This window comes from Rhopilema esculentum, chromosome 6 (assembly GCF_057945365.1).
Source record: "Rhopilema esculentum isolate cy_ngs chromosome 6, ASM5794536v1, whole genome shotgun sequence".
NCBI classification, from domain to species: domain Eukaryota; kingdom Metazoa; phylum Cnidaria; class Scyphozoa; order Rhizostomeae; family Rhizostomatidae; genus Rhopilema; species Rhopilema esculentum.
This window is the reverse complement of record NC_142820.1, coordinates 9,227,898-9,254,052: the sequence shown is the minus strand read 5'-3', so window position 1 is coordinate 9,254,052 and position 26,155 is coordinate 9,227,898. Positions and strand designations below refer to the sequence as shown.

The following is a 26,155-nucleotide window of genomic DNA, read 5'->3' as shown; positions in this document are numbered from 1 at the left end:
TATTAGTTTTTTTGGCTCAATTGCTTTTGCATCAATTATCACAATTGCTTCTCCGCGAGGCTCATTTCCTTGACCACTTCTTTCTATATGGTTGTTCTTATGAAGTGTCAAAGATTACCTTTTAAGTAAGACTAATTTTTAAAGTAAGACTGTTGGAAAATTGTTTTGTGCGCGATTAAGAAATATTAGAGTAAATATTCAAAATGTGTTTGAATGAAATATTGCCTTTTCAACAACGATTAACAAAGTATGAACCTAAAGCATGACTTTTATACTTTTTGAAAGTGACTTATACTGAAGCTACTTGATAAGTAAAAATCAGCCTGGGGGCTTTGAATCTTTAGTTTCTTTTATGCTTGAATTTATTGCATTCTCCACATGATAACCCCTGTCCCTGTAATAAACGAGATTATTGGAATCGAGGCAATTAACACAATGTCGTCGGACCGAATCGAGGGCTGCCTATTCAGTTACCTCATATTCAGTGATTTGTTTTTAAAGTAATACAATACAGTTTGGCAGCTTTAAGAAGTGCTACAGCTCTCTCCTGCCCCTGATAATTGTGGAAATATTAGGGGCGGAAATTTGGAGCTGTGTTAGGGCGACTGTCCTCCAGCTTTGGCCAAATTGTCGGTCTAAACACAGATTTTAGCGCAGAACTCGTTTAAGGATTCAAATTATTTGAACAAATTTTAAAATGTTTTAAAGGATAAATGAACTTTTTTATAAAGTGATTACAAAAAGACAGACAGAACGTAAACGGGAATGGATGGATATTTATTAAAATTGCGAGCATTTGCGGAAAAAAACATGGAAGAATTTAAAGAAAGAAAGGATGGAGCGTTGTGGAACATCAATATGCGAGGAAAGAAATAAAGGACAGTATGAAGTAAGAAAGAACTAGACAGATGAAAAGAATGGAGATCTGTGGAAAACCAAGTTGTCACATACGGCTTAAAACGAGTAAGCAAAAAAGGCTTCCTTCGATCGACACCAAACAAGTTTAATAAAAAATTTAATTCGGCTCATGTAGAAGATATGACCAGTTTAGCACTGCGCGCTACCACATGACAGCAATTTTCGACGATCTCGAACTTTTTACCCTAACGCATCGTCTGTGTCCCCCTACCAGCATGTGTTCATACATTTTAAAAACAACGTTCTCTTAATGAATTCACAACAAAATTATTCCAAACTTTTGCAAAACTCGAGTATGTATTTTCAAGGTATTTGCAAAACCACTTGAGTTACCTGAACCAAAATTTTCTTAAAAGAAGAGTCTAGTGCCAAACTGAGAGGTGCAAGAAAAGAAAAAATAACCTATAAGTTTAAAATGCCTTTTATGTTTACCTTCATATTCCCTAGCAACTCTCCAAGGAGAGAAATGTGAGGTATATTGTTTTGTTATGATAAAATATGATGTTGCTTTACTTTTATTTTCTAATTACGTATTTAAGTATCGATAAATGAAATTAAATTGAGAAAAAGATTTCATAACACAGCTTGACAAGGAGTAGAAAATCAGCATCTATTTTCTAGAGAACAAATATGTAGAGTAGTTAAGAATATATGCCCAGCCTAATTGGTGAAGAAATATTTTTAAAATATCGTGGTCTTGACTTTAGAAAGGCTATCTTTGGATTAGCCTAAAGTCACAACAAACAGTGACTTTGTGTTAAAGCAGAAAATTTTTGACACTCCACTGATTGAAAGGATTCAGTCTCAAGAGCTTTTATAGTAATAAAGCCATTCTAAAGCTTCTCAGTGGCGAGGGGGGGTGTCGAGTTTAGGGGGGCAAAGGCTAGCCCGATAGCAGGGGATCCAGGTCTTGCAGTCCAGGCCATAAATAATGTGTGAAAATGCCCCTTTTGTAAATATATTTGAACTAAGCATTGTCATTTGTCCGTGCCAGTGGTTGGCTAATCAAGCATAATAACAGACACCTTTGGATTTTGTGGCTGACCTCTTTAATTCTACAACTGCTGTTTTCTTCACAACTCCTCTTATGTTTGATATTCTTATTCCTGTTGAGCGAGGAAGCTCTATGTGTAAAAACTGGTTGTTGTTCAAATAATAATGAATCTTATTCAAAATTTTCTACCAAGTCAATTCTCCTAGGAGCAAAATCTGTGACGTTCTTGAGACAAAATTTCGGCAACTACAGTTATTGATATGATTGTCTCTGTCATGACATGCTCTGGAGTCTCTCTTGTCATAGTTAATCCATTCTATCATGGTTAATCTTAGGAATCAAAACATACTTACACGTTACAAGCTTGATGTGTGTAGCTCAAACCTTTACCATGAAAGTCAAGTAAATTACACTTTTCTGCTCATAATACTCAGATAAATAAAAAAAATCAAATTGTCAATGAATTTTGAGCCTGGCAATTATTCCTATTTTCTCAATTCCACCATTTCGAGCCTCATTATTGGTAAAGAAAGAGTTTACTGTATTGGAAATGCCTCAAGATAGCCAGTGACTTTTCTATATAAACCCTGGTATCAAAACAACAGGAGATGGAAATACATTTGAGATTCTCAAATTCCAAAGATAGCAGGTAGTCAAGATAGGAGATATTAACTATAAGTTTAGGGACATTTCTTGATTTTGTTATTTTCCCTTGTTGAATCCCATTCCTATTCTAATTTATTTTGGAATATCCCCTGCCCCCTGAGATTCTGATTTTGTTGCAAATTTGCACTTTTCTCAGCAGCTACCGCCTACTTGCCCTCTTGCTACACTGCTGAATCTGCTCAACAGCAAACAACATTCTAATAACTGCATGATTATTTTTTTCATACAAAGGTGAGCAATGGTAGCAAAACAAAGGTAAGATCAGGGGGCTAGTTGAAAGGGTGTCATTGGTTGTAACAAATGCCATTTCATAATTTGATTTGTAAAATCTTCAGTTGGTTGGCAAAGTTGTAAGTTGTTTAGAAAAATCCTCTGGCATAATTCAAAACAAGTTGAGCAAGACAATGTTCACCTTTGTCTTATTTCACTTATCATGATTCTCTAACTCTTAGTGGAAGGTCACTCACAAGGTAGCTTACTGTGAAAAGGATATTTACAGTTATAAATAAAAACACTGAATAATTAAACAACTGATTAAAAATGTTGTTTACACTAAACTACAAAAACCCATCTGTTATAAAAAGGAAGGGATGCATACTCCCACGGGGTTCATACAAATTTCTCAAACTGTACAGACCACCAGATTGCCATGAATCTAACTGATGTAAACAGGCTAGTAAGAAACTGTTATTTCAAAGTTCATCGTGACCAAAAAAGGCTGAGTTCTCTTCGTTTCCATATACAACCTCAGGCTCCATCAAACTATCAATATTATCTTCTACTCTGTCATCATCACCCTCCTCATCCCTTCCATCATCATTTTCTCCATCACCATCTTCTAACCCTTGAACTTCATCATCATCTTCAAGATATCTACGAGTCCTCTCCCTTGAATCTTCCTTTGCAATTTGATCAACATCTCCTTCATCATAGTCCTTTGGCTTCTCTGCACTTTTATAAATATCTGGACTAGCAGCTTCTTCTCCTTCAATTCGATGGAAATAATATTTCTCCAAGGCTTTTGGCAAATTATTTTTAGCATTTTCTTGACTCACTTCATCAGAATCCTTTCCTCCTAATAGATCAAAAAACCTATTTCCAAAGACTGTTGACCCTTCAATGCCATTTACATATATGTCAAGAAACTCTTTTCTTGTTAGCTTGCCTTTATTTTTCTTCAAGTACTTTAGAATGGTGCGCTTAATTCCATCTGGATTGATTTGGTGATATTCATTCCAAGGAGCATTAGAAGGATGCACACGTTCAAAGCATAATGCTGCTACTCTTAATTGTTCCTTTGTGAACTGCTTTATCATCGCCCTAGTTAACTTTTTCTTTCCCTGTGTCAAGGCCTTGTAAGCCTTTTTAGCATAATCTTTGACAAATTCTAGGTCTTTTTCTTGATAAATTTCTCTAACCTCAGATGCTAGCAATTTCAAAGTATAAATATCGTCCTTATTTAATGATTCAAGCATATGGGCTCTAACATCTTCAAGGTCAGCATTTCCCATAGAGAGATCTCCTTTACCTGGGTACATCCAATCAACAATAAAATCACTTAATGGCTTTGATTCTTGGGTCACATTGTCACAGTCACTAAAATCCAGATCCCTTTTCTTGTACCTGTCAAACCTGGAAAACAACAGGGCAACAGCAACATTGTTTGATCCATATGACAACACATTATGGTACATCCCTTTGGGGAGAAACAAACAGTCTCCCTTCTCAATCTTTGTAAATTGCCATGGAACTTGTGAAACCTTTGGGTACTTATGTAAGTCCACAGAATGCACATTTATTTTAGAATATCCTCCATAGGAAGGGGCAGCTTCCCATGCCTTGTAGATGTTCTTCTCCTGCTCTAAAGCAATCAGTTTCCACTCCTTGGTCCCATTTAAAAGACAGTTCATTGTATTAAAAGCATCTTTGTGTAAGACACTGCTTGCATTCCCACCATTCATCCAGAAATCGACCTCCACCATTCGATGCCTAAATGTTCCACAAGTCATAAATGGTAACACGCCAGCTTCATGGTACATTGGCTCTGGTAACTCTGTTACAATATATCCCTTGTGGTCTGGATTATGATAATTCTTTACAAAATGCTCCATTGTGTCCCTTCCAACACCCAAAACTCCATATGGTGTTCTGCCAAATTTCTCTTTCCGTCCCTCGAGTCGCAGCTCAAAATCCCCATAGTTTTTAATCAAATATTCGTCGGTCCATTTAGTGTAACCTCCCCAACTCTTGGTGGCACCCCTAAAAACTGCAGGCTTTGATGGTTTGACAAATTTCTTCCAAAACTCTTCCGGCGTTGGATAACTGCCTGGGTTAAATTCAGGAACGGGATCTGGATCAGCATGACCTCCTAAAGGCTGCAAATGGCCTTTGGGTAGATTCTGCTCCATTTCAGAAGAATAACATAGTTTCAACTCAACAACAGCAAATAAATAAAGATAATGCTGCCAACCCATCATGATTGCAGTTGCACGAAAACTGCCCTCTTTTCGATCACTAGCCGGATGAGGAAGAAGTTTCTTTGTTGTTGTTGCTGAAATGTTCCTGGTCTGACGATCTCTATGGTCTGACCTCACATGAAAGGGAGGTTACTGTTGCCACTCCGTTGCTGGATTTTGCATCGAAATTAATGTCAGTAAATATTCGGATCTTAACCGTTTCCTTTCTATAAGTGTCCTTGGCATTTTGGGAACCTCATCTACCTCTCTCTCCGACATGCTACATCAACTCAATTTTGACTCAATCAAACTAAGACCATCTTGACGAAACTCATGAACATTTCTATCCGCTGCACCTACTATATCTTATATCGTCAAAACAAACCCCATGGCTAAGCCCGGAATTTTTAAATATTGTAATGCAGATAAGCCAATTATATGAAAATGAGATATGAAAATGATTTAAAAATATATTATTATCTATTTATTCTAAATAGGCGTATAAAATAGCTAAAGAATAAAAGCTGATTCAAGCCTGCTACAAAGTAAAATTGTTTTAAAAAATATATACATATATCTAACATGAAAAATAATAATTAAGTATAAATACATATATACAGATTTAACAATGTTTTTTACAGCATTTTTTGGTATTTACAATACAACGCATTTATCCTTTTAAAAACCAAACCTAAGCCACGAAAGGTCTACACATTCTACAGTTGCATTCCTCTCCTTTCCAAGATTTTATTCTCCTTTTAAAGCTTGAGAGGATATTTGATTGTTTCCTGTCATTGGGAAGTGCCTGCCACAATCTACTCCCTAGAAACGACATTGTCTCTAAGCCATAGCACGTAGTGCGCGCTTGTGGCAGTAGTAGATTGTGACAGTAGTAGATTGTGGCAGCTTCTTAATCCATAAGTACTGTGTTTTTCAATAAAGATATCCTTCATGAAAGTAGAATTGAGCTCCCAGTTTTTTATAAATTTAAATCATCAACAGTTGTAAATTCCTGATGTGGATTGGGACCGCATTATCTCTGGGTAACATTGTGTCAAAATCTGATTTCATATCTTTGTAAGTTATTTGCAATGCCCGTTTGTGAATACGATTAACTTTACTATTACGTTATCGCAGAACATCCAAACAAGAGGACAGTAGTTTATCTGGGACAAGATAAATGCCCTCATTATTCTCTTTTGTTGTTCATTATCAAGAAAGTGAGAGATTCTCGAAAGAGCATGTTCCTTTTGCCCAGCCATTTTGCAAATGGACCTCAATTGCTTTTTAAAGCATAATGTTTTGTCCAGAACAACTCCAAGCAGCTTTTCTTCCGTACTCTCCTTTATCCTGACATTTGATAGCATTTGTCCTCATTCAACTTCATACAGTTGTTCAGAAACCGTTCTGCAATTTAAGGGCATCACTCTCTAATGTTTCAATGATACTATCAATACTGGTGTCACAAGCATAGATAGTTGTATAATCTGCATAGTTACATATTTGAGCATCATTCAAAAACATGAAGAGATCATTGAGGTATGTGTTAAACAGAAGAGGTCCCAAGACCGAGCACTGAGGTACACCAATCGTTGTTTCTCAATGTAAGGACCCATTCATCCTTACCCTCTACTTCCTCTCATCGAGATAGCTATGGATCAACCGCAATGCACTCGTACTGAAACCATAATCATATAGGAACGCTGATTGACGATGTTCCTATATTTACATTTGATGTTGCAAAGTTCTTTCATGGATTTGCTGTCGTGTCTATGTCTGATTTAACGTGCAAAAACACGGAGCTAGCAAAAGACGAAGTTGCGTGGTCGTTTTGTCTTGATGAATTTCCTGACTGACTACAATTTAGGGCGTATACACATAAAACGAGGGGATGCTACAAATGTGTTGTTTATTACGATACGTGGATACGAAGACAATGGAAAGTGTTAATGACAGAGACACAATGGAGGACATGATTACGTTTAGACAATGGTCACTACAAGCACTTTATTTAGCAATCAAAAGCTTATGATTCAAGCAATCAATTATTAGCAGTGCTCCAGCGACACCCCTTTATCAAAGGTCTTTTTGCAGGTTTCTAAGGTCTATGAATCATAAAAATGCATGTTGGATTCTATATCTTTCTTGAAATCCTTGGAAGCTAAGGGAATGAGGTTTTATCTGACCCTTCATTACTCTCTCGTAAATTTTGGAAACAGACGATAAAACCGTTATAGGTTTATAATTTTTCTTAATAAAGGCATCAAGACTTTTGAACAGGGAAGAGACCTCACTAGCTTTTAGTTCCTTTGGAAAATAGCACTCAGATGAATTAGAATTGAAGATATTCTAGATGAGGACAGCTAGAATGTCTGCATTCTATTTGAGGACTTTAGCTTGAATGCCATTTAGGGGAGATGCCTTTTTTGAATTCAGTTTTTGAATCTGCAAAAGTGCCTCATTAAAAGTCGTCACTGGTTTAAATTCAAACTCATTCAGTTCGCAGCATTCTTTGATCTTTTTAATGCTGGGATGATTTTCATATTTTTTGATAGCTTTTTCCACTGGATCATTTATCCCATTAGTTGGTGAAAGCAGTGCCTGGTCTTCGGAAATTCACAGACTCTCTGTTACATTTGTGAAATAATGATTAAGGTTTCTGCAATCTTTCTGCAGTCCTCAGTTATTATTTTTCCATCTTTAATCAGAATCACAACTGAATTTTTTTACACATTTCATTTGAGAAAACCGGTTTGACAGTCTTCCAAAATTTACGGACATCTGTAAGGTCTCCAAGGTCAATGTTTCTATAGTAATCAGATTTCGTCCTGCGCAGGAGTTTCGCACAAAAATTTAATTGCTTTTTAAAAGCTTTAAGATTCTCCTCGTTTCTACTCTTGATGTATCTATTGTGTAATATCTTGCGATGCATCATCGCTTTTCGTACTTCCTTTGTTTGTTTTTAAAGAGCCATCATTTGCAAGCAAATATTTTTTCTTAAGAGGAGCATGTTTCATAAGTATGTTTATAACTACAGCATCGAAAGTGCCATAATCATCGTTACCCTGCAATTCAGACGTAATCTGATCACAAAGATCCCTCCTAAAGTCCTCAGCACGGAAATTGGTGTAATTTCTATATGTAATGATGTTTGGCCCCTTTTTCCTATATCCACTTTTAAGTACTGTGACTATCATGGCATGAATGTCAAACAGCCCTGTATGCACTGTTACAATATTCTGAAAACTTATCTTCCAGTTCGTCAGGATCAGATCAATGCATCTAGGGCTGTCAGACCTAAAACAGGTCAGACTCTTGACCAGATTAGATAGATCATAGTTATCAAGTTATCAACGAAGTAACTGATAGCACCATCTTTGGGCTTACAATTAAAATCACCTCTCAAAGAGAACCTTTCATATTTTCTACTGTAAAAATCTAGCCCCTTTCCTATCTCATCAAAGAAGTATCTTTCAGATTGAGCTGGAGGACGGTAAATGCTGAAAATTAGCCATTTTTGCTTCTTGAGAGTTACATAGATTATGTCACATTCAATGTCATTTGGTGTTTTCTAGACAGATATCTCTTTGAAGGGAACACCCTCTCTGACATAAATCAGTAAACCACCTCCGTGTTGATTTCAATCAAACTTGGCGGGTTTTGAAAAGCCATCTAGTAAAAACTGACTGGTTGCAAAAGTTTTATCAATTTTTTTCTCCGCAATAGCTAATATATTAACATTATCTATCAGCCACAAGGGGTTTAAGAAATTCAAATTTGTTTCTTATTGAGTTAATATTTAGGTAGGCAATGATTACGACTTTGTGGTTTTTTGCCCTGATAGCTTCTAAAGAACTACCATCGGAGGCTTCATTCACAGATGTATCGCTTTCGGTACCCTGGGAACCAGACTCACTATTATTTTATATAGTGAGTCTGGTACCCAGGGTACGCTATCGGTGGCTTCGTTAGGTTCTACATTAGCGCAATTATTTTCATAGTTAATATTATCAAAATGTGAGTTGGACGGGGAGGACGAGGGAGGGACACCGCAACAGGGAAATCCGGCCCCGCCAACCTCGATCTCATCTTCCATTCCAACACACGAGCCAGACCTGGGGGACGAGAGAGGGGAATTGGCACAGGAAGCTGTGGCTGTGTCATCCGCAATCTCCCTCCTCATACCTCTTTTTACTAATGTTTTCATTCAGTCATAGCCTTGAAGCCTTAAAAAGGTTGTCCATCAAATTGCTATTTCCATGAGAGTAAAGAAGCAACTTACTTCGAATCAGGTGTTTTGCAGAGTCAATGTTTTGGTGATCGTTGTATCGAAGTTTGCTTTCGAAAGACATACCAGCCAGAATAAGATTTACCTTTTTTTTCTTCTTCTTCTTTCTAAGATTTACCCTTTCACGCAATTAGGCCCGAAACTGTGATCGATATTTTCTCTTGTTCGATTGATTTGGCAAGACCATGAACTATTTTGCAATTTGGACTTCGTTTTTCTTCTTATTCCGCAGTTTGTTTGTACCCACGTGCAAAATAATGGCATCTGGTTTATATTCGATGGTTGGTTTAACATAATGTTTCATTTGTTCAACATTTGCTCTGCTGAAAGATTTCACATAAATCCTCTCATTCTTCTCACAGCGATGTTGTAGCTCCCAAGGTTTAACGTTCTTTATCATGGAATCTCCGACAATAACAGTTGTGTTTGCTTGGCATCTTTCGTTCTTTCCTTTTCAGCATCATGCTTTGTGTCTTTCTCTCTGGGGACTGTCTTGCTTTCCGTGGTATTATTTGCGTTGCCATCTTCATTGTCTATTATGATATCCTCTTCTTGTTCACCATTCTGCAGGGAGTTACCAGGCTGCACTTTGCTGTCATCAATGGGCTCTGATGCTGCAGCATTCTCATTGGAGTTGCAAGGCTGCCCTTTGCCATCAGGAACTCCTTTTGTTTTCTTATTTCTCTTTCTACTTTTCTTTTGTTCCTTTTTCTTTGTCCTAATTTGAGTCACCGTTTGAGTCTGAATACCCCCCCCCCCCCCCACATCTAGGCCCAGTTTCTTCCTAAAGCAAAGATTTTCCTCTTGCAGCTTTTGATTAATTTATCTTTCTTTGACAATTATCAGATGTAGTTCTGCGACACAACTTGCTATCTGCGAGAAACTTTGATAAATGCCCAAATTTGGCAATGCTGCATAGCTGGCATTTGGGACTTCAGCTGCGGAGGGTTCAACATAACGAAGGGGCCTAAAATAAGTTTTGTTTACCTTCGGACGACTTTGGTGAAGTTTTGATTGAGGTTACTTCGGATTTTTGTTCATCATCTTCAGATTGATGTGCGTTCTCGCCAGCAGCATCAACCACACGACAAGATCCACTTTTTGTATAGGGCTTGCCTCTAGAAACCATTTGCCCAGGTATGGATGTCGTGCATGCCTTGCTTAGGCCATGCTTGGCGGCTTCTAGCACGATGAACTTCTTGTCAGGTTTCTTCTTTTTAATAAGGCGGATCTCATTTAGGATGGTGGAAATGATATCCTGGGATACTGATTTATTCGTTGCCATGATTCAAGCGAAGAAACATGAATTTCAAAAGAAATGACAAAATAAAAGAGATAACTGAAGAAGTGCTCAACCTACGTCCAATCAGACATAGCTTCACATCTCATTGATCTAAGCATAATACAAAATATTATGACTAAAAAGTCTTTGTTTGTTTTCAAACCTCTCTGCTTTTCAATGTCCCTATTTTCAAATCTCTCTATTTTCAAATGTCACACTTTTCAAATGTCTCCGTTTTCCACATGGATAAAAAGTAAAAACTCTTTCAATTGTGATTATATTTTATGTTCTCAGTTTCGAGACAAGAATTTTTTCAATTTATAGAAATAAAGAAATGTATTTATACATGCACTGTATGGCCTCGGAGGGGGGGGGGGGGGGTATTAAGTCTAGTTTTGGACACGGACGTGCCATTTTGGTTCAAAATTTGGACTCATGATACCGCACATGTCTGAAAAATGTGACCCATAATTCCGCAAACACGATAAACACTATACACGTAATTCCAGAAAGTAATAAACATTTCTCAAGGCACAAACATATTATCAAACAAATTTTGTTTGTTCTTTGTCCCAAAATCTCAATACTACCCATATATTTCATGCTTCCATTTCTAACTGGACATTCATTTTTTCAATGCTAAATTTCCTAGATAATATTGCAATATTTTCCCAATATGGTGCCAATAATTTTGCATGTTTCCTAACATATTTTATAATTCCGAACATATTTCAAAAACTGATACCCATGATTTGGCCCTTTTCAGAAAAAAGGAACCCCTAAATAATGGTACGTCTCCGTACCTCAACACATATCAAGGTAGCCACCCCGAGTTTATGTCTAATAGCAAATAGATTCGATAAAAGGTCAGTTCCTACAAAAACGTCGCATCTTGCAACATTATCACGCAAACAAGAAAGTTATACTGTCACTGCAATGCGCAGTGCGCATGCGTAATTTGACAACTCTTACTTGAAACTCTTACTTGCACATGCGTAATTTTGCTAAGTCGTAAGCAAAATGCTTTCGTTCGCCGCACACGTGAAGCAAAGTGACACGAATGACAAAAAATATTTTATATGTTGAATACTTGGCTTTTGGTCACGAATGCCTAAATTCTTACTGAAAAGTCTCCGCACACAGGAGCAAAATGCTTAAGAAAAGTGCCACGAATGACACTTTGCTTAGGCAAAATGCTCTCGTGTGCGCCTAGCTTTATGCTGTTACTACTTGAGGCAGTGCAATGGTTTCGACAAAGAATTTGAGTATTTTGACGCTTAAAGTGAAATTTTGAGGTTTTCAGGTCGCTGGCAACTTTCGAGTAATGTTTACTAGTATATTCTTACTCTTAAAAATATCTACTGGTGGAAAGTTATTTGGTAGTTGTAAATGATTACCTTGTGTCATGGAATTTAATTTTAGCATATACAACATAATTGGATGGATTTTCTCCAGGTATTGTCATAGAAATGTATCGATGAAATCGGGACGGTTAGACTTTATTAGTAAACAAGGAATTGAAAAACATGAATTGGCATAACATCTTGGTCTGCCAAGCATTTTTCAAACACCAAGTCACTCGGAATTTAATTTAGAAATTTTCTCTAGCCTAAAAATCAATCGGGCTGAGGAAAACTTTGATCAAAACATATTTGATCAGGAGTAGACTTCTTGAAAGACATTTGAAAACATGATGAAACATTCAACATGACATTCAAATGATCTCGTCCACCATGATCATCATCATTATACTTTTTCTCTTTATTTGTTAGCAGGTTATGAAATTCAATCTTCTCTCACTGCTGTAATGTCTTGAAATACTTTATCTCGTTTGACTCCAGGGTCTAAAATCCAGGACATTTTCCCAATGTAATTTAAATTCCCTTTTGGATTGTAAAATGGTATTTGTTGTTTTCAATGATCGTTTGGTAGTGTATGGGCATGAGTGAATAAATCTCTGCCTTTGCAGTTCTTTTTGTAAAGCTGACGTCCTTAACTTTGAAGTTCTTAATATTAACTTATATAAAAATATTGAATACGTATATATATACCCCTTGCTTAACGTGTATATATTTATATGCAAATAGCATCCCTCTCTGTATTTCAATCCATATAAGATTATGTATTTTAAATCTTAAGTTGTGAATATGTTGCTTAAAGACTTGTTAATGTAATGTTATCCATATTGTTCTGTTGAAAATTGATAACAACGCACTCCCCTCACGAACGTATCCAGACAGTTACGAACAAGAACCGAGATACCGGGAGGAAGGGGCGGAAGGGGGGTCTTAGCCCCCTAAAAAAGTTGCATAAGTAAAATGCTTTTATTTTGTAAATATGGCTGTTGTTACACTTATTTATCAGGGCTGCCTCCTCCCTCCCCCCCCCCCCCCCCCACAAAACACTGTCTTTGGCTACGAATTTTTTTGCGAATCTGCTTGTTTACAACTTTCAAAGCCAATCTTACAAAGATTCTTTTCTGTAAAATTGTACCTCGCATTTATAAAATGGTACCATTTGTTTTCTCAAATTGTACCGTCTGTTTCATTAGAGTACCCTCTGTTTTATAAAATGGTCCATTAGTTTTGTAAAATGATACCTTCTGCTGCGTTAAATGGTACCCCTCTGTTTTGTAAAGTGATATTTTTTCTGGAGTCTTGGAAACAGCAGAGCAGCAAAGAGCAGTACCGTGGTGTCTCGGTGTGTGCCCGGCCACAGGAATGACCGATAAAGAACTTGCAGATGCTGCTCGACTTTTGTCAAGGGTTGCATCACGGCTTTCTTCAACTCCAACGACAACGGTTTCAAATACTCCGGCAAGTGATGCCACTGCTTCTTTTCAATCGGAGCATTTACACCAATAAGATCGACTCTTCGAAAAGACTGTCGAATCCGTTCCCTCGAAACCTTTATACCTTGCACTGCAAGTTAACCGGCAAGGACCTTTGAACCACAGTTTGGATTGAACTGTTTAATTTCTGCAATTCTAACATCCAATGCCTCTTCTGGAATTTGGCTGTGTCCCCTTGGCGTCAAGTCGTAAAATGAAATTCGTCTGTCAACTGTCCTCGTGGAAACATGCAACAGGCTGCTGATTTGCGGGACAGAGAGCCCCAAATCCAGTAGAGACAAAATCTGCAGCTCCGAAATGTCAAAAGATGGTCTACCCTAGTGTCCATTGTAGGTTAATGGCACCCTAGCTAGAGCGTCTGAATAGATGTCTTCAGGCAAGCGTGTTACTGAGTCAATGAAACTGATGGCATCCACAACAAAATCAACCAAAATCAACCAATATTAAAACAACACCAAAATCAATATTATTATTAGCATTTAAACTAAAACATACTTTTTCGATACTTTGGCGTACAATTTCTATGAGCTCTTCCATTGTGCTTTCAAAAGAAGTCATTTAAGATCCTCGGGCCTATTGTGTCTTAGTACTCTTGATACTCTATGTTTGGTAGTTCCAGGCTCCAAATAATAAAAGGATATCAGGTTAAGACAAAATCTACTATGTTATGAAACAGGAAGTACAATTTTATAAATCAGATGGTAACATTTTACAAAGAAGAAAGTGCCATTTTATAGCATAGGAGTACTATCTCCCAAAACAAGCATTACCATTTTAAAAAACAGAGGGTACCATTTTACAAAAGAAAGGGTACAATTGTATAAAACAGCGGGCACCATTTTTTCAAACGAGGTACAATTTAATGAAGCAAAAGATACCATTTTATAAAACAGAGGGTACCATTATTCGAAACTATGTACCATTTGGTGAAACAGAAGGTACAATTTCAGAAAACAGATGGTACCTTTTTATAAATGCAAGGTACAATTTTACAAAAAAGCATTTGCATACTTTTGACGGTAACGGTACCCTTTATGGCCGTGTATTCGTCTAATCGATATGTAAGCAAACTTTGTGAGGGTCTTTTTGTCAAGATAGTAGGGACCGTAACAAAAGAGTGGACTTACGAACAGTTTCTAGAAATGACGTTTCATCACAATGATGGAAAAACGCCCACACTGCTAATGAGATTGCTAATGTCAAAAAGTCTTAAGAAACGGACAAAACCCTAATATTAAGTGTCATAAAATTCTATGCCAGCCTGGCAACTCAGTAGCAACAAGAACCTCCCTTTCGATTTCAAAACAGGAAAATTTCAATAACAAGGAACAGTTCAGCAACAACAACAAAACTCCATTGTCAAAGAAACTTCCTCACCTCCGGACGAGCAATTGAACAGTAAGCAGTTTTCTGTGTAACTGCAATCATGATGGATTGGCAGCATTATCTTTATTTATTTGCTGTTGTTCAGTTGAAATTATGTTATTCTTCTGAAATGAAGCAGAATCTACCCAGAGGCCATTTGCAGCCTTTAGGAGGTCATGCTGATCCAGATCCCGTTCCTGAATTTAACCCAGGCAGTTATCCAACGCCGGAAGAGTTTTGGAAGAAATTTGTCAAACCATCAAAGCCTGTAGTTTTTAGGGGTGCCACCAAGAGTTGGGGAGGTTACACTAAATGGACCGACGAATATTTGATTAAAAACTATGGGGATTTTGAGCTGCGACTCGAGGGACGGAAAGAGAAATTTGGCAGAACACCATATGGAGTTTTGGGTGTTGGAAGGGACACAATGGAGCATTTTGTGAAAAGTTATCATAATCCAGACCACAAGGGATATATTGTAACAGAGTTACCAGAGCCAATGTACCATGAAGCTGGTGTGTTACCATTTATGACTTGTGGAACATTTAGGCATCAAATGGTGGAGGTCGATTTCTGGATGAATGGTGGGAATGCAAGCAGTGTCTTACACAAAGATGCTTTTAATACAATGAACTGTCTTTTAAATGGGACCAAGGAGTGGAAACTGATTGCTTTAGAGCAGGAGAAGAACATCTACAAGGCATGGGAAGCTGCGCCTTCCTTTGGAGGATATTCTAAAATAAATGTGCATTCTGTGGACTTACATAAGTACCCAAAGGTTTCACAAGTTCCATGGCAATTTACAAAGATTGAGAAGGGAGACTGTTTGTTTCTCCCCAAAGGGATGTACCATAATGTGTTGTCATATGGATCAAACAATGTTGCTGTTGCCCTGTTGTTTTCCAGGTTTGACAGGTACAAGAAAAGAGATCTGGATTTTGGTGACTGTGACAATGTGACCCAAGAATCAAAACCATTAAGTGATTTTATTGTTGATTGGATGTACCCAGGTAAAGGAGATCTCTCTATGGGAAATGCTGACCTTGAAGATGTTCGAATTGGCATGCTTGAAAATGTTAACAAAAAAGGTATATACACTCTTAAAAGACTTATAAAGGCAGTTCATAAAATATATTCCGAGAAAGATATCAAGTTTGCTAGAGATTATGCCACAAAGGCTTATGAGACTTTGACAAATGGAGCAGAAAATCTTACACAAGAAATGATAAGAGCATTTTCTAAAGAGAAGTTGAGAGTTGCTGCCATGTGCTTCGAAAGGGTTGACCCATCAAATGCTCCATGGTTTGAATATAACAGCATAGACCCAGAAGCAATAAAAGAAACACTATTGCTTCATTTGAAAAAGCACAAAGGTAATTTATCAAGAGAAAAATTCCTTGAAGTCTATGTAGAAGGCCTGGAAGGATCCCAAACATTTGGCAACAGATTTTTTGACATTCTTGGTGGGGAAAATGCAAATACAGTTTCTCAAGAAATGGCAAAGCGCAATTTGCCAATTGCTCTCGAAAAATACAATGAACGACAAGTGGAGGGAGAAGAGGCTGCTACTCCAGAAATCTACAGACAGGCAAAGAAGCCATCTGATTATGATGAGGGTGATGTTGACACTATGCTTGAAGAAGAAAAAAAAGAAAGGACCAAGAGATATTTGGTCGGAGATGATGAAGAGGAACAAGAAGAGGAACAAGAAGAGCCTGAAGATGTTGCAGATGAGGATGAGGAAATGGACAATGAATTTGTTCCAATTAATGAAAAAAGGGAACAACATGACGAGCTTTGACATGTAGATGCGAGCATTAGGGCTGTTGTAGTTAATTTTTCTGTTTCATCTTAAATGCTTATTTTTATGTTGTCAGCCATTTTTCCTTACATAAACATCCTTTGATGAAATATAATTTATTTTGTCAGAATGAATCTTATCTTTCTCTAAGACACCACTTCTATAAATTTCCTTTGCAATTTATCACTTCACTCCTTTTGCTCTTTTTCAGCAAACTTTTAATTATAAAAATAAAGCATTTACCCAAAATATATTTAGGATATTAGGTTAATAAAGGGTTTTAAATTCATACTACTGAGATAAACACACCATCAAAATGTCCTATCTCTGAATTTTTTTATGTATAACTAAACAATTAATCAGTTGGCCTTATAATTTTTGTATTTTACATGTGGCAAGTAAACAAAATATATCCCTGCTGCATGACGGTTCATTGGTTTTGCCAAGGTTTGCATTGCCGTATCATTAAAAACTGATCTAAAATGTTATTTGTCACTTTGTTGACCAGATAAGAAAATGTAGACAAAGCCACTATATCCTACTTTTCATCCTATTGATGACACCCAGTCAAAAAATCACCATTCACCATTAAATACTTTTCCACAACCATCAAAGATATACATAATCTTAATAAACAAGATAAGTATCTCTCAGTCTCAAGCATGATATAGAATTGGGACATCCAAATAGTCTGAAATTACTGGTGTTACTTATTTACTCTAAATATCCAGTTGAATGAAAAACATGTCATTGACAGCTATATGATTACAATAGTGTAGAAGACTGTCAGAATTAGTGTGAAAAATAGGGTACTTTTTCTGAATGCAATAAAATATTCTTTTAATCCGGAAAATTTCAGGTAAACATTCTAAAAGCTTTACTACATCATAAATCAGAAAATCTTCTTTAATCAAATCTGATTTTAATATAACATCAAAACCCAATAAATCTTTAGTTACAATGCCCCAAATTCGTTTCATTTCGAAAATATGTATGTTAACTATATAAACACTCATTTGTAATAAATTCTAGTTGAATACCTTCAAATATGATTAATAAAATACCTCTATAAAATGGCTAAATTAATGAATATTTGTATTTTATGCTATTCCAAGGACCACAGATGTAGTTAGGTGCAAGGGGGCTTTGCCCCAAATAATATTCAGAATGTTCTTGAAACCATGAATCATCTTGTTCTTGACTTTCAGCATATTGAGTCCTGAATTAGGCCATAGCCTCCATCCATTACATGCTCTATGGTCCTTAGTAATACTACGTAAAAATTATATGGACAAATGGAACTATACCTATTAAACTTTAAATTGGCATCAATTAAAAAATTAAATGGAACCAAGATCTCGAAAAAAGTTTTGTAATAAGCTAAACTCATATTCACAGCAGTTAAAAGCACAATGCTAGACACAGGAATTAGATTTTTAAAAAAATGTTATGAGGCATTTCTTTAGAAATTGTTTTGTGAAAGGAGCTTCAATGAGGCCTGCCTGACTTTGGCTGTAAAAGGTTTTTAATAAGCCATATTTTTTGTTCAAAAAAATAGCTCAATCTTGATCTAAGATCTGATATGAAAATCCCCACAACTAGAGTGGACATTTTCACAGACTAAGCTTTTAATCTATGTTTGAATATAAGCACTTTATGTTCTTGCAAAGAATGCTATAGATCAAGTTCTTGCCTTTTAGCAAATGAAGAATGACAATCCCAAATAATAATGAACTTATTAGATGGCGGTAAACCAATAGGGTTGTGCACATTTGGTGTAAGCGAAGCTGAGAGTTCACTGCATAATCACATAGTTCATAAATTGAGAATTAATTTCACCTTTCATATAGAACCTGGACACATCTTTATTTCTTTGTATATTTTTGTTTCTCATGGTTCTACTTCTGATTTAATATATTGCTCACAAGAAATGCTACAACCAACACAAACAAGGACAGAATAGTTAACAGTGTTATTGGCACCAAAGGTCTTTGATTTTGTACAAAGGATTCCACAAGTCCACCCTGTAAAAAAATCCAAAGGTTGGAAATAATAACTTGAAGGGTAAGAAACCAATTACCATATTCCAAATTCAAATATAATTAAGTGACAGTAAAGACAATATAAGCACAGGTGCTTTGAGGCTAACATATTGAAGGATATGTATGGATGGAGCGTTATGTTTGAGCTCACAATTCAAGATATTGTGATGCATTCAACAAGGCACTAAAAGCCAAATAAAAGTTTAAAGTTATAAACATGTGCGTTTTACATGGCATTGTATTGGAAGGGGGTATGAGAGAAGAGTGTATTTAAATGTTGCTTCCTTTTCAACATTCTTCATATTTAGGGAAAGGGACATAGTTTGAACAAATTAGAACCAGTAGGGGAGCCAGCCACTATGCTCTAGAGGGGGGGGGGGGGTGAAAAGACAAAATATCTTAGGCCATGCCTTTTTTAATGTCAAAAAAGGCCTGTTTAACAACAAAGAACAGCAATTTTGCCAACAAGGAAAGCCCATGATCAACTGTTGGTTACGTGAAGGCAGTTTCAAAACCATAGGTTTACATGACAAAAAATACATTAACAGAAAATATTACCCCTCCCCTAAACTTTTCTCATGGAATTTAGACAAAATACAAAATTGATCCTGCTAGGAACTGGGAGGATGTTTCCCCTCTGGTGCTGCCACTGATTAGAACTATCCACAAGCCTTTTCAATGATGTATTTTGATTGTCATTCATCAGAAAATGTAAGGAAAGTAGTTAGGGAAGCATACCAAAGCAGGGTTAGAAAAAGTCGAGCCAAATATTAACAATGAAATTTGCATTAATATTATTTTAAAGTTCCAAACTGTAATTAACAATGGTATAGAGCTCAGACGAGCTTTTGTGGAAATTTTCTGGTTGTCTGAGAAATTATGATTTGTCTACATCTTCTGGCACATCTTAATAATTACAAAGATATATTTCATACATCTGTGTAAAGGCTATGTCCCAGAGGGTACTCGCATATATTTAGGATAGGGGTGTTCAGGCCACTTTTTTGGATCTAAAATTTGGGCCAAATTTTAGTCAGTCAATATATGAATCCTTTTTTTGGTTAATGAAATCCTGAATTAATTTTTGGATATTGGATATGGGAAATGTTGAAAAAGAGAAAAAAAGATTTGAAAACAAACATGTTATTCCCCCATTATCTATGGAACAGAGATTTCTTACTGATTTTATTGGTGTGCTGGAAGAAAAATTATTCTTTAGTAGCAACCTAAACTAAGCTTAAAGAACTGTAAACAGCCATGCTTTAAAATTGATTTGATAACAGGGAAATAAATCTTATTTATTAAAGATATTTGGGGAGTTAAGCCCACAGCAGATTGCTCTGCTTATTTGTTAAATGAAGTTAGAAAAAGAAACAAAGTGTTGTAGTTTCCATATTATGTCTTATCGCACACCAGGTATGAGGGAAGAATCCCTGACAGGTGAGAAGTGCAGCTTTGAAATAGCAAACCGTAACCCCAAATTACATACCCATCCTCCTTGTAGCAAAATCCAGTCACATAGATCATTCTCTATAAATTGCACTGTCCAGCTTTTCAGCCTGGCTACATACATGTTTGCACAGTTTAAGACGCAATCAACAGCCATACCCCCGGCAAAGGCGAATAAAGATACGACTTTGGCCCAGCTGATTCCGTCCCTGAAAATTTCTTTTGCAACCCCAATAAAAGCTCGTCTCAACGTTATCTCTGAAATCATGTGTATGTTAAGTTGTGTAAAAAGATCGTTGTAAACTCCAGCATGCCGCAACTCAAGGATCTCACCAACGGTGCACAAAAGACAGGCAACATCACTTGGATTCCTTTTGTCAAAAACCTTGCGGTGCTTTTCTCTTACCCCTCTTACCTCATCTTGCCATGAAACTCTTCTAAGTCTATGCACGTCAGGGGCCACGTTACTGCTTGTGGATAGAGATCTTAGAATACCTGCAGGTTTTAAAGATGTAGAATTTACAGCTGACTTTCTCTTTCTAGAAGCAGTATGTGCAAATGAGTCGCTTGAATCTGATTCTGTCACCTCCGGAACTGTCTCTTGTGCGATATTTCCTAGTTTTCTTTCTTTTAGCTGGAGACCAGATCTAATCAACCTGTCCTCGATGTAGTCATCACAAAGGCGCTTGGTTGTGTTTACAATTTCCTCTCTACTCAGTCTGTCGATGCATTGTCTTTCGCTTGAAGTCATCGTGGCCATTTTCAGCTTCTTGATGAAAGAGTAAAGCCACTGATCTCTCGTGGATTTCAGACCTCTCGGTACCACTTTAATAGCCTCTAATTTCACAGGTTTGCCGACAACGGTGTTCGTCGATTGCCCCATTGTTGATGATTAATGGCCTAACGGTTTCCGTGTTTTGTGTAAATCAACAGGTTTCTTTATCAATATGTGTTAATTCAGTTCAATAAGCCTCTGGAACACTGAGTCGAACAGCTTATAATGTTTGTTTTGCTTTTACCTGATTTATTTTTTTTTTAATCTGATGGTATTTAAAGAAAATTTCACGTTTGATTTTCTCGGAACTTCACATTTCACATTGAGTAGGCTTTTGTTGATTATAAAACAGCGCTTATCTTGAAAATTTGATGGAATTAAACAGGTGGGTATTTTGCTTTCAACATTTCTAATAAAAGCGTCACAGATTAGAACACTTTGACGAAAAATCGAATTATTTTACTTTTTATCATAAATTAGGGAAGGGGTAAGGAATACCAAAGTATCAAGTCTTGAACTTTGAGGCTCCCCAAGGTTGGATAATGGGCCCGTTACTATTGTTTAACGTCAATCGAGTTAATGACATTCAGGAGGGCTCCCTATGTAACTATGTAACTTTGCAGATGATAATACGATCTCGATGACTCCATAGACTAGTACAGCATAACACCAATAAATGCATTGACTGGTTTAATTCAAATCATATGACAGCCAATCCATCTAAATTTCAGTCACTGATTTTGGGTATTAATGAAAATCACATTACAGAATTTTCTATAAATGATGGCTTCAAAATAATTGTAAATAGCGAAGTAATTTTACTTGGAATTCAAATCAATGAACAACTAAAATTTGACTCGCATATTGATAAAGTCTGCAAAAAAGCTGAAATTCAGCCAAACGCAATCAAAAGACTAGCTCGATTCATGGGTAGCGAAAAAGAGTGGCGATTATTAACTCATTTATTGTTTGTCACTTCAATTACTGCTCCCTCATCTAGTTATTCTGCAGTAATGCAAGCCAAAAGAAGCTCGAGAAAGTAAACTAGAGGGCCCTACGATTATAAATTTGCTGTGTCTTTCATAAAACATCCATAAAGGGTTTCCTCGATAAGATAATTTATGCATATTATTGTACGCAACACCGAAACACCTTATACCTACTCAAATTGCAATGCAACACTTCGTCAATTATATTTAGATAACTTAAACCTAATTCTAAAATGCCGAAATGTTGTGCATGCCAACACTCAACTAGATCACAATAATAATCTTCCTTGTGGATTTGATCGATACCATGTATAAAGCATCATTGGAAACATCCCCCCCCCCCCCCCCCATATTTGAGGTATCAATACGCTCCTGGATTTCAAGGAGCATGGATTACTGTTGTTTTTGCCTGGTTCATATATGCTTAGAACCAAATCAAAATTACAATGATTTGATGGCAAATGAATCTCTGCCCATGTGGCCATATTTTGCCGGTTTCAACATCATTTGACTGATTTTCAGCATTTAAAAGTATTTCATAATGCTCCTTTAGGTTATACAACCAAAATTAAAAAAAAAACAAAAAGTATAATTCTTTGAAGTAATCAATTTGGAACTCTACTGAAACTTCTGTGACACAATCAACTTTGATGAATTTGATATACAATGGAACTCCCATTAAATGGCGCATCCTAAATAGTGGCATCTCCGCATCATGGACATTTCCCACTAACGGATATCTCCATATAACCGGCAAATAATTTGTTCAAAAAGCCCTTTTTTGCTTAAAGCAGGGGTTTTTTATGGAAATTTTAGAGTGGTACCTTATTCTCGGGAGTATTGTGTTGAAGGAATACTTCTTAGTTCTTATAAGTATAAGCAAAATGCACTTGAAACCCTGGTACAGGTAGACAATGAAATTATGCATGCTTCGTTGTCATGCATGTGCAAGGACTGCGGATCATATTACAGATTTAAAGGACTAATACGCTCAACATGCTAAAAACCTGAAAGACAATTTTTCGTATTGATTTAAGTACATTTTGGTGAATTCATGTTTATATAGAATCTCAAGAAACCAAACTCAATTATGCAGAATCTCAAGAAGCAAAATTGTGTTCGACAAAACTTTAATAATGTCAAAAGGGGAAACTGTCGCGAGTCCCAAACCTTTGTATAAGTAGTAAAAGCACAGCAACTTGAGACTATAGTCTCCTGTCCTAGAAGTTTAACTGTAGCAGAATATTTGCAATGCAAAACTTGATCAATTTTCCTGATCTTCTGGCTTATTCAGAAATCGATGGCAGCAATCGTAGAACAGTCTTAATGGATTATAATTTTAGGTATATTATTAGCAAAATGTACGTTATGAGCCACCAAAGTGACTGTGAAACTTGATCTTTTTAGTCACAATCAGGCTCCAGGAAAGCTTCATTGCTAAGAGAACATCTCTTGTCGTGGTAAGTTGCCTAAGCAGCTATTCTTAAAATACAGCGTATATCGGCAAAATTGCTCAATCCATGTCCTGCTTACTTACGGTTGTTAACAGAGAGACTCTTTTGAAATGTTAATGCGGTTATGTTTAATGCATATGCTGAAGACATTACATCATCAGGCCTCACTGGAATGCTCCAGTGGGTCTTGTATGATATATCCCCCTCGAGAACCAATACTCTAGGTATTGCTCTTTCTAAACACTGTCGAATCTATGAATTTTTCAAAACATAACTGATTGTGCCTAAAGGGGGATAGTCGTATTTACCGACATAAAAATTTTTCCAAAGCCACATGACAAAAAGGTAAAACAAGGACATCGTTCTTCGCTCAATTTGTTTTCTGTTACAATTTAGCAGAGGCTTATTCTTTTGGTATATAAAAGAGAATCCTTCTATGCTCAAGATCAAATTTTTATACATGGATTTACTTAAACACTACTCAAAATGCGAACATTTCTGTTAGTACAAATTCGCTGATGAACGCTTCTCGCCAGCGACAAAACTTGATTTGTTTTACTTTGGTCAAGGGAGGGGGGAGGGGCAGGGATTTGTGTTACTAATAAATAATTTGATCGATTCCAAACTTCTAGTGTCATAAAAATTATTCTCCTCTCCAATTGAAACGAGGCGTAACGAAACGAAGCGAAACGAAACAAAACGAAAGGAAAAGTCATGAAACCTAATTTTTTACAGCAATACATGAATATTTCATGTAAATGTTTGAAAACCACTAACAAACCACTTGTTAAACTTTGGTGAAGTTTTTAAAAGATAAAACCTTCCTGGCTTTGTACACCTATGTTCCCCATAATAATTCCAACAAAATTATAACACCAAAAACTACAATATTTTGTTTCTCATTTCAATGATTTAGCAAAGCAGCCCCAGTTGAATAAGCTGATAGCGTGACCAGCTTGCATGGACCGTCTTTCCATTAACCGTCTTTCCGAATACGTGAAGAACAATTATTTCCAAAATATCGGCAAAAACAAACAAAGTAATCAGAATCGTAATATGTTTAAACTATAAATTATAAAATTACCAGGGTAATTAACTCTAAATTAGAACTCTGTAGTTTGGATTCCATATTTAAGTGGTTAACGTGAAAGAGAACACACACTGTCTTCACTCAAAATTTAAGTTGATTTTTTGTTACTTATTACAAGATGAAAGTTGATAGTATTTCATTAATCAAAAAATGACTTCGACACCAACAGAAAAAGAAAAAAGAAAGTTTAACGAAAGGAATCATTTACTAAGGATGAATTTAGGCTACAGTAAAAAGAGCTTTGATTGCACTGGTTTGAAAAGAAAGAATGATATCCTTGCAGACATTAGAAAGTTCGACACACTCACCCGGTATAAGAAGGAACGAAGAAAACATTTTCTATGCAAAGGAAATAACCCATTCGCGCACGAATCCATGGAAGAACAATACTGGTTTTGTAATTGCCATTTCTGTACATATTCTTTTATATATATATTCCCCTTGTTTGTAATTAGGATCAATACCATACTTTTGTAACTTTGTAACTAAATGGATAACGTGGATGAATAATATGAGATGAGAATGAAATAATGAAATTGAATCATTTAACGAAAACACCGATTATTTTGCCCATAGACAGACTTTCAACAAATTATCTCGTTAACGGGCACCTCTAAATTATCAAAATCCTCTGACTCTCTGATCAAACTCTCTGACCAATGCCGGAATTTTGCATCATTGTAGCCGCAAGGCTGCAACCTCTCTGTTTAGTGTGCTTTATCATTAGTAGAATTCTATTAGATTCTTCACACATTTTACATAATACACATTATGGTTTCTTGCGAGTTCCTTATTCAATGTCGACTGAAAATACGGGCAAGTACTTAGAGTTAATATTCTTGAATATTTCGTGCACTTAACTGCTTAAATGCACAAGAGGGTGGAAGTCTTAACATATAAAGACGTCAATTTTACCTATAAAATATCCCATAAATGACCTAAATAATACCTAGCCCGAGAAATTCCCCTTTTGAAGCTCTGCAGTCGATATATACATATATCATTTTCTTATAATGCAACTGACACGAAGCCTAATAAAAGCAAATCGGGAGCTGATCGAGAAGAAACTAACGACAAAAAATAATATGTTAGTTCATTGAATTATAAGAAACTATGTAGAAGTGGAGGCAATCAGGTTGTAAATCAAATATGCAGATTAATAAATCCCGTATTAAGTCTGAATTAAAAATCAGACACAACGCAAGCACAAAGTAATGCTTGATGTAAAACAAGAAATTAATCACAATTTATTACTGTCAATAATGTCATTACTGTCATAGCAAACGTGATTCTTTGAAAACTAAATCTTTCTTTTTCAATGCTTCATAATTAAGAGAAAATCCGATGACACAGCAGCAATTATGGTTTTCATTTACATTTGCTGATAGCAAAGCCTGCATTATTTATTAATCAATGAAATATTCCATCTTTAAGACATGTTTCAATCAAAGTTCCTGAAGATCAAAGTTAGAGCTTAGCATGCTGGGACCGAAAGGAATTTATTTATTCGTTGGCAAAGTCATTATAAACATTAACTTAAACTCTTCACATCAAGGCACACAGGCCCAATACAAGCGTGAACAAGGTATTGAGGTTTTGCTGATGAGCCACTGACATTTCACCAGCTGACACTGTCCCTCAGAGTTGATCGCATTCGCTAGTTTTCCATTGTTTTGCACTAACCAATCATTAATATTCATGAGTTGGTTTCTATTGATAATCCAAAGAGCCAATA

At 36.3% G+C, this 26,155-nt stretch overlaps 3 protein-coding genes across 7 annotated transcripts in view; 1 reads left to right on the top strand and 2 right to left on the bottom strand.

Moving 5' to 3' along the window:
* Positions 1–3,061: 3,061 nt before the first annotated feature.
* Positions 3,062–5,136, bottom strand: LOC135686783 (uncharacterized). Its single transcript, XM_065203115.2, has one exon. The coding sequence runs from the start codon at positions 5,053–5,055 to the stop codon at positions 3,271–3,273; it is 1,785 nt and encodes a 594-aa protein (XP_065059187.2). The 5' UTR covers positions 5,056–5,136; the 3' UTR covers positions 3,062–3,270.
* Positions 5,137–14,950: 9,814 nt separating this feature from the next.
* LOC135686878 (uncharacterized) lies at positions 14,951–16,621 on the top strand. The gene has a single exon (XM_065203250.2). It carries the CDS (start codon positions 14,951–14,953, stop codon positions 16,619–16,621), a length of 1,671 nt encoding a protein of 556 aa, XP_065059322.2.
* A 271-nt stretch (positions 16,622–16,892) lies between these two features.
* Positions 16,893–26,155, bottom strand: part of LOC135686882 (uncharacterized) — a 64,790-nt gene continuing 55,527 nt past the window's right edge. For 4 of the 5 annotated variants that reach the window (XR_016143818.1, XR_016143816.1, XR_016143817.1 and 1 more), the window contains one exon: positions 18,508–18,645. Coding sequence is in view for 1 of the 5 variants with exons in the window: in XM_065203255.2 (XP_065059327.2) it covers positions 18,520–18,645; positions 20,153–20,995 (969 nt within the window). In the remaining 4 variants the exon portion in view is untranslated. Of the gene's footprint in view, positions 18,646–20,152; positions 22,208–26,155 lie in introns of those variants that run through there. The other variant, XM_065203255.2, reaches the window with a different exon arrangement.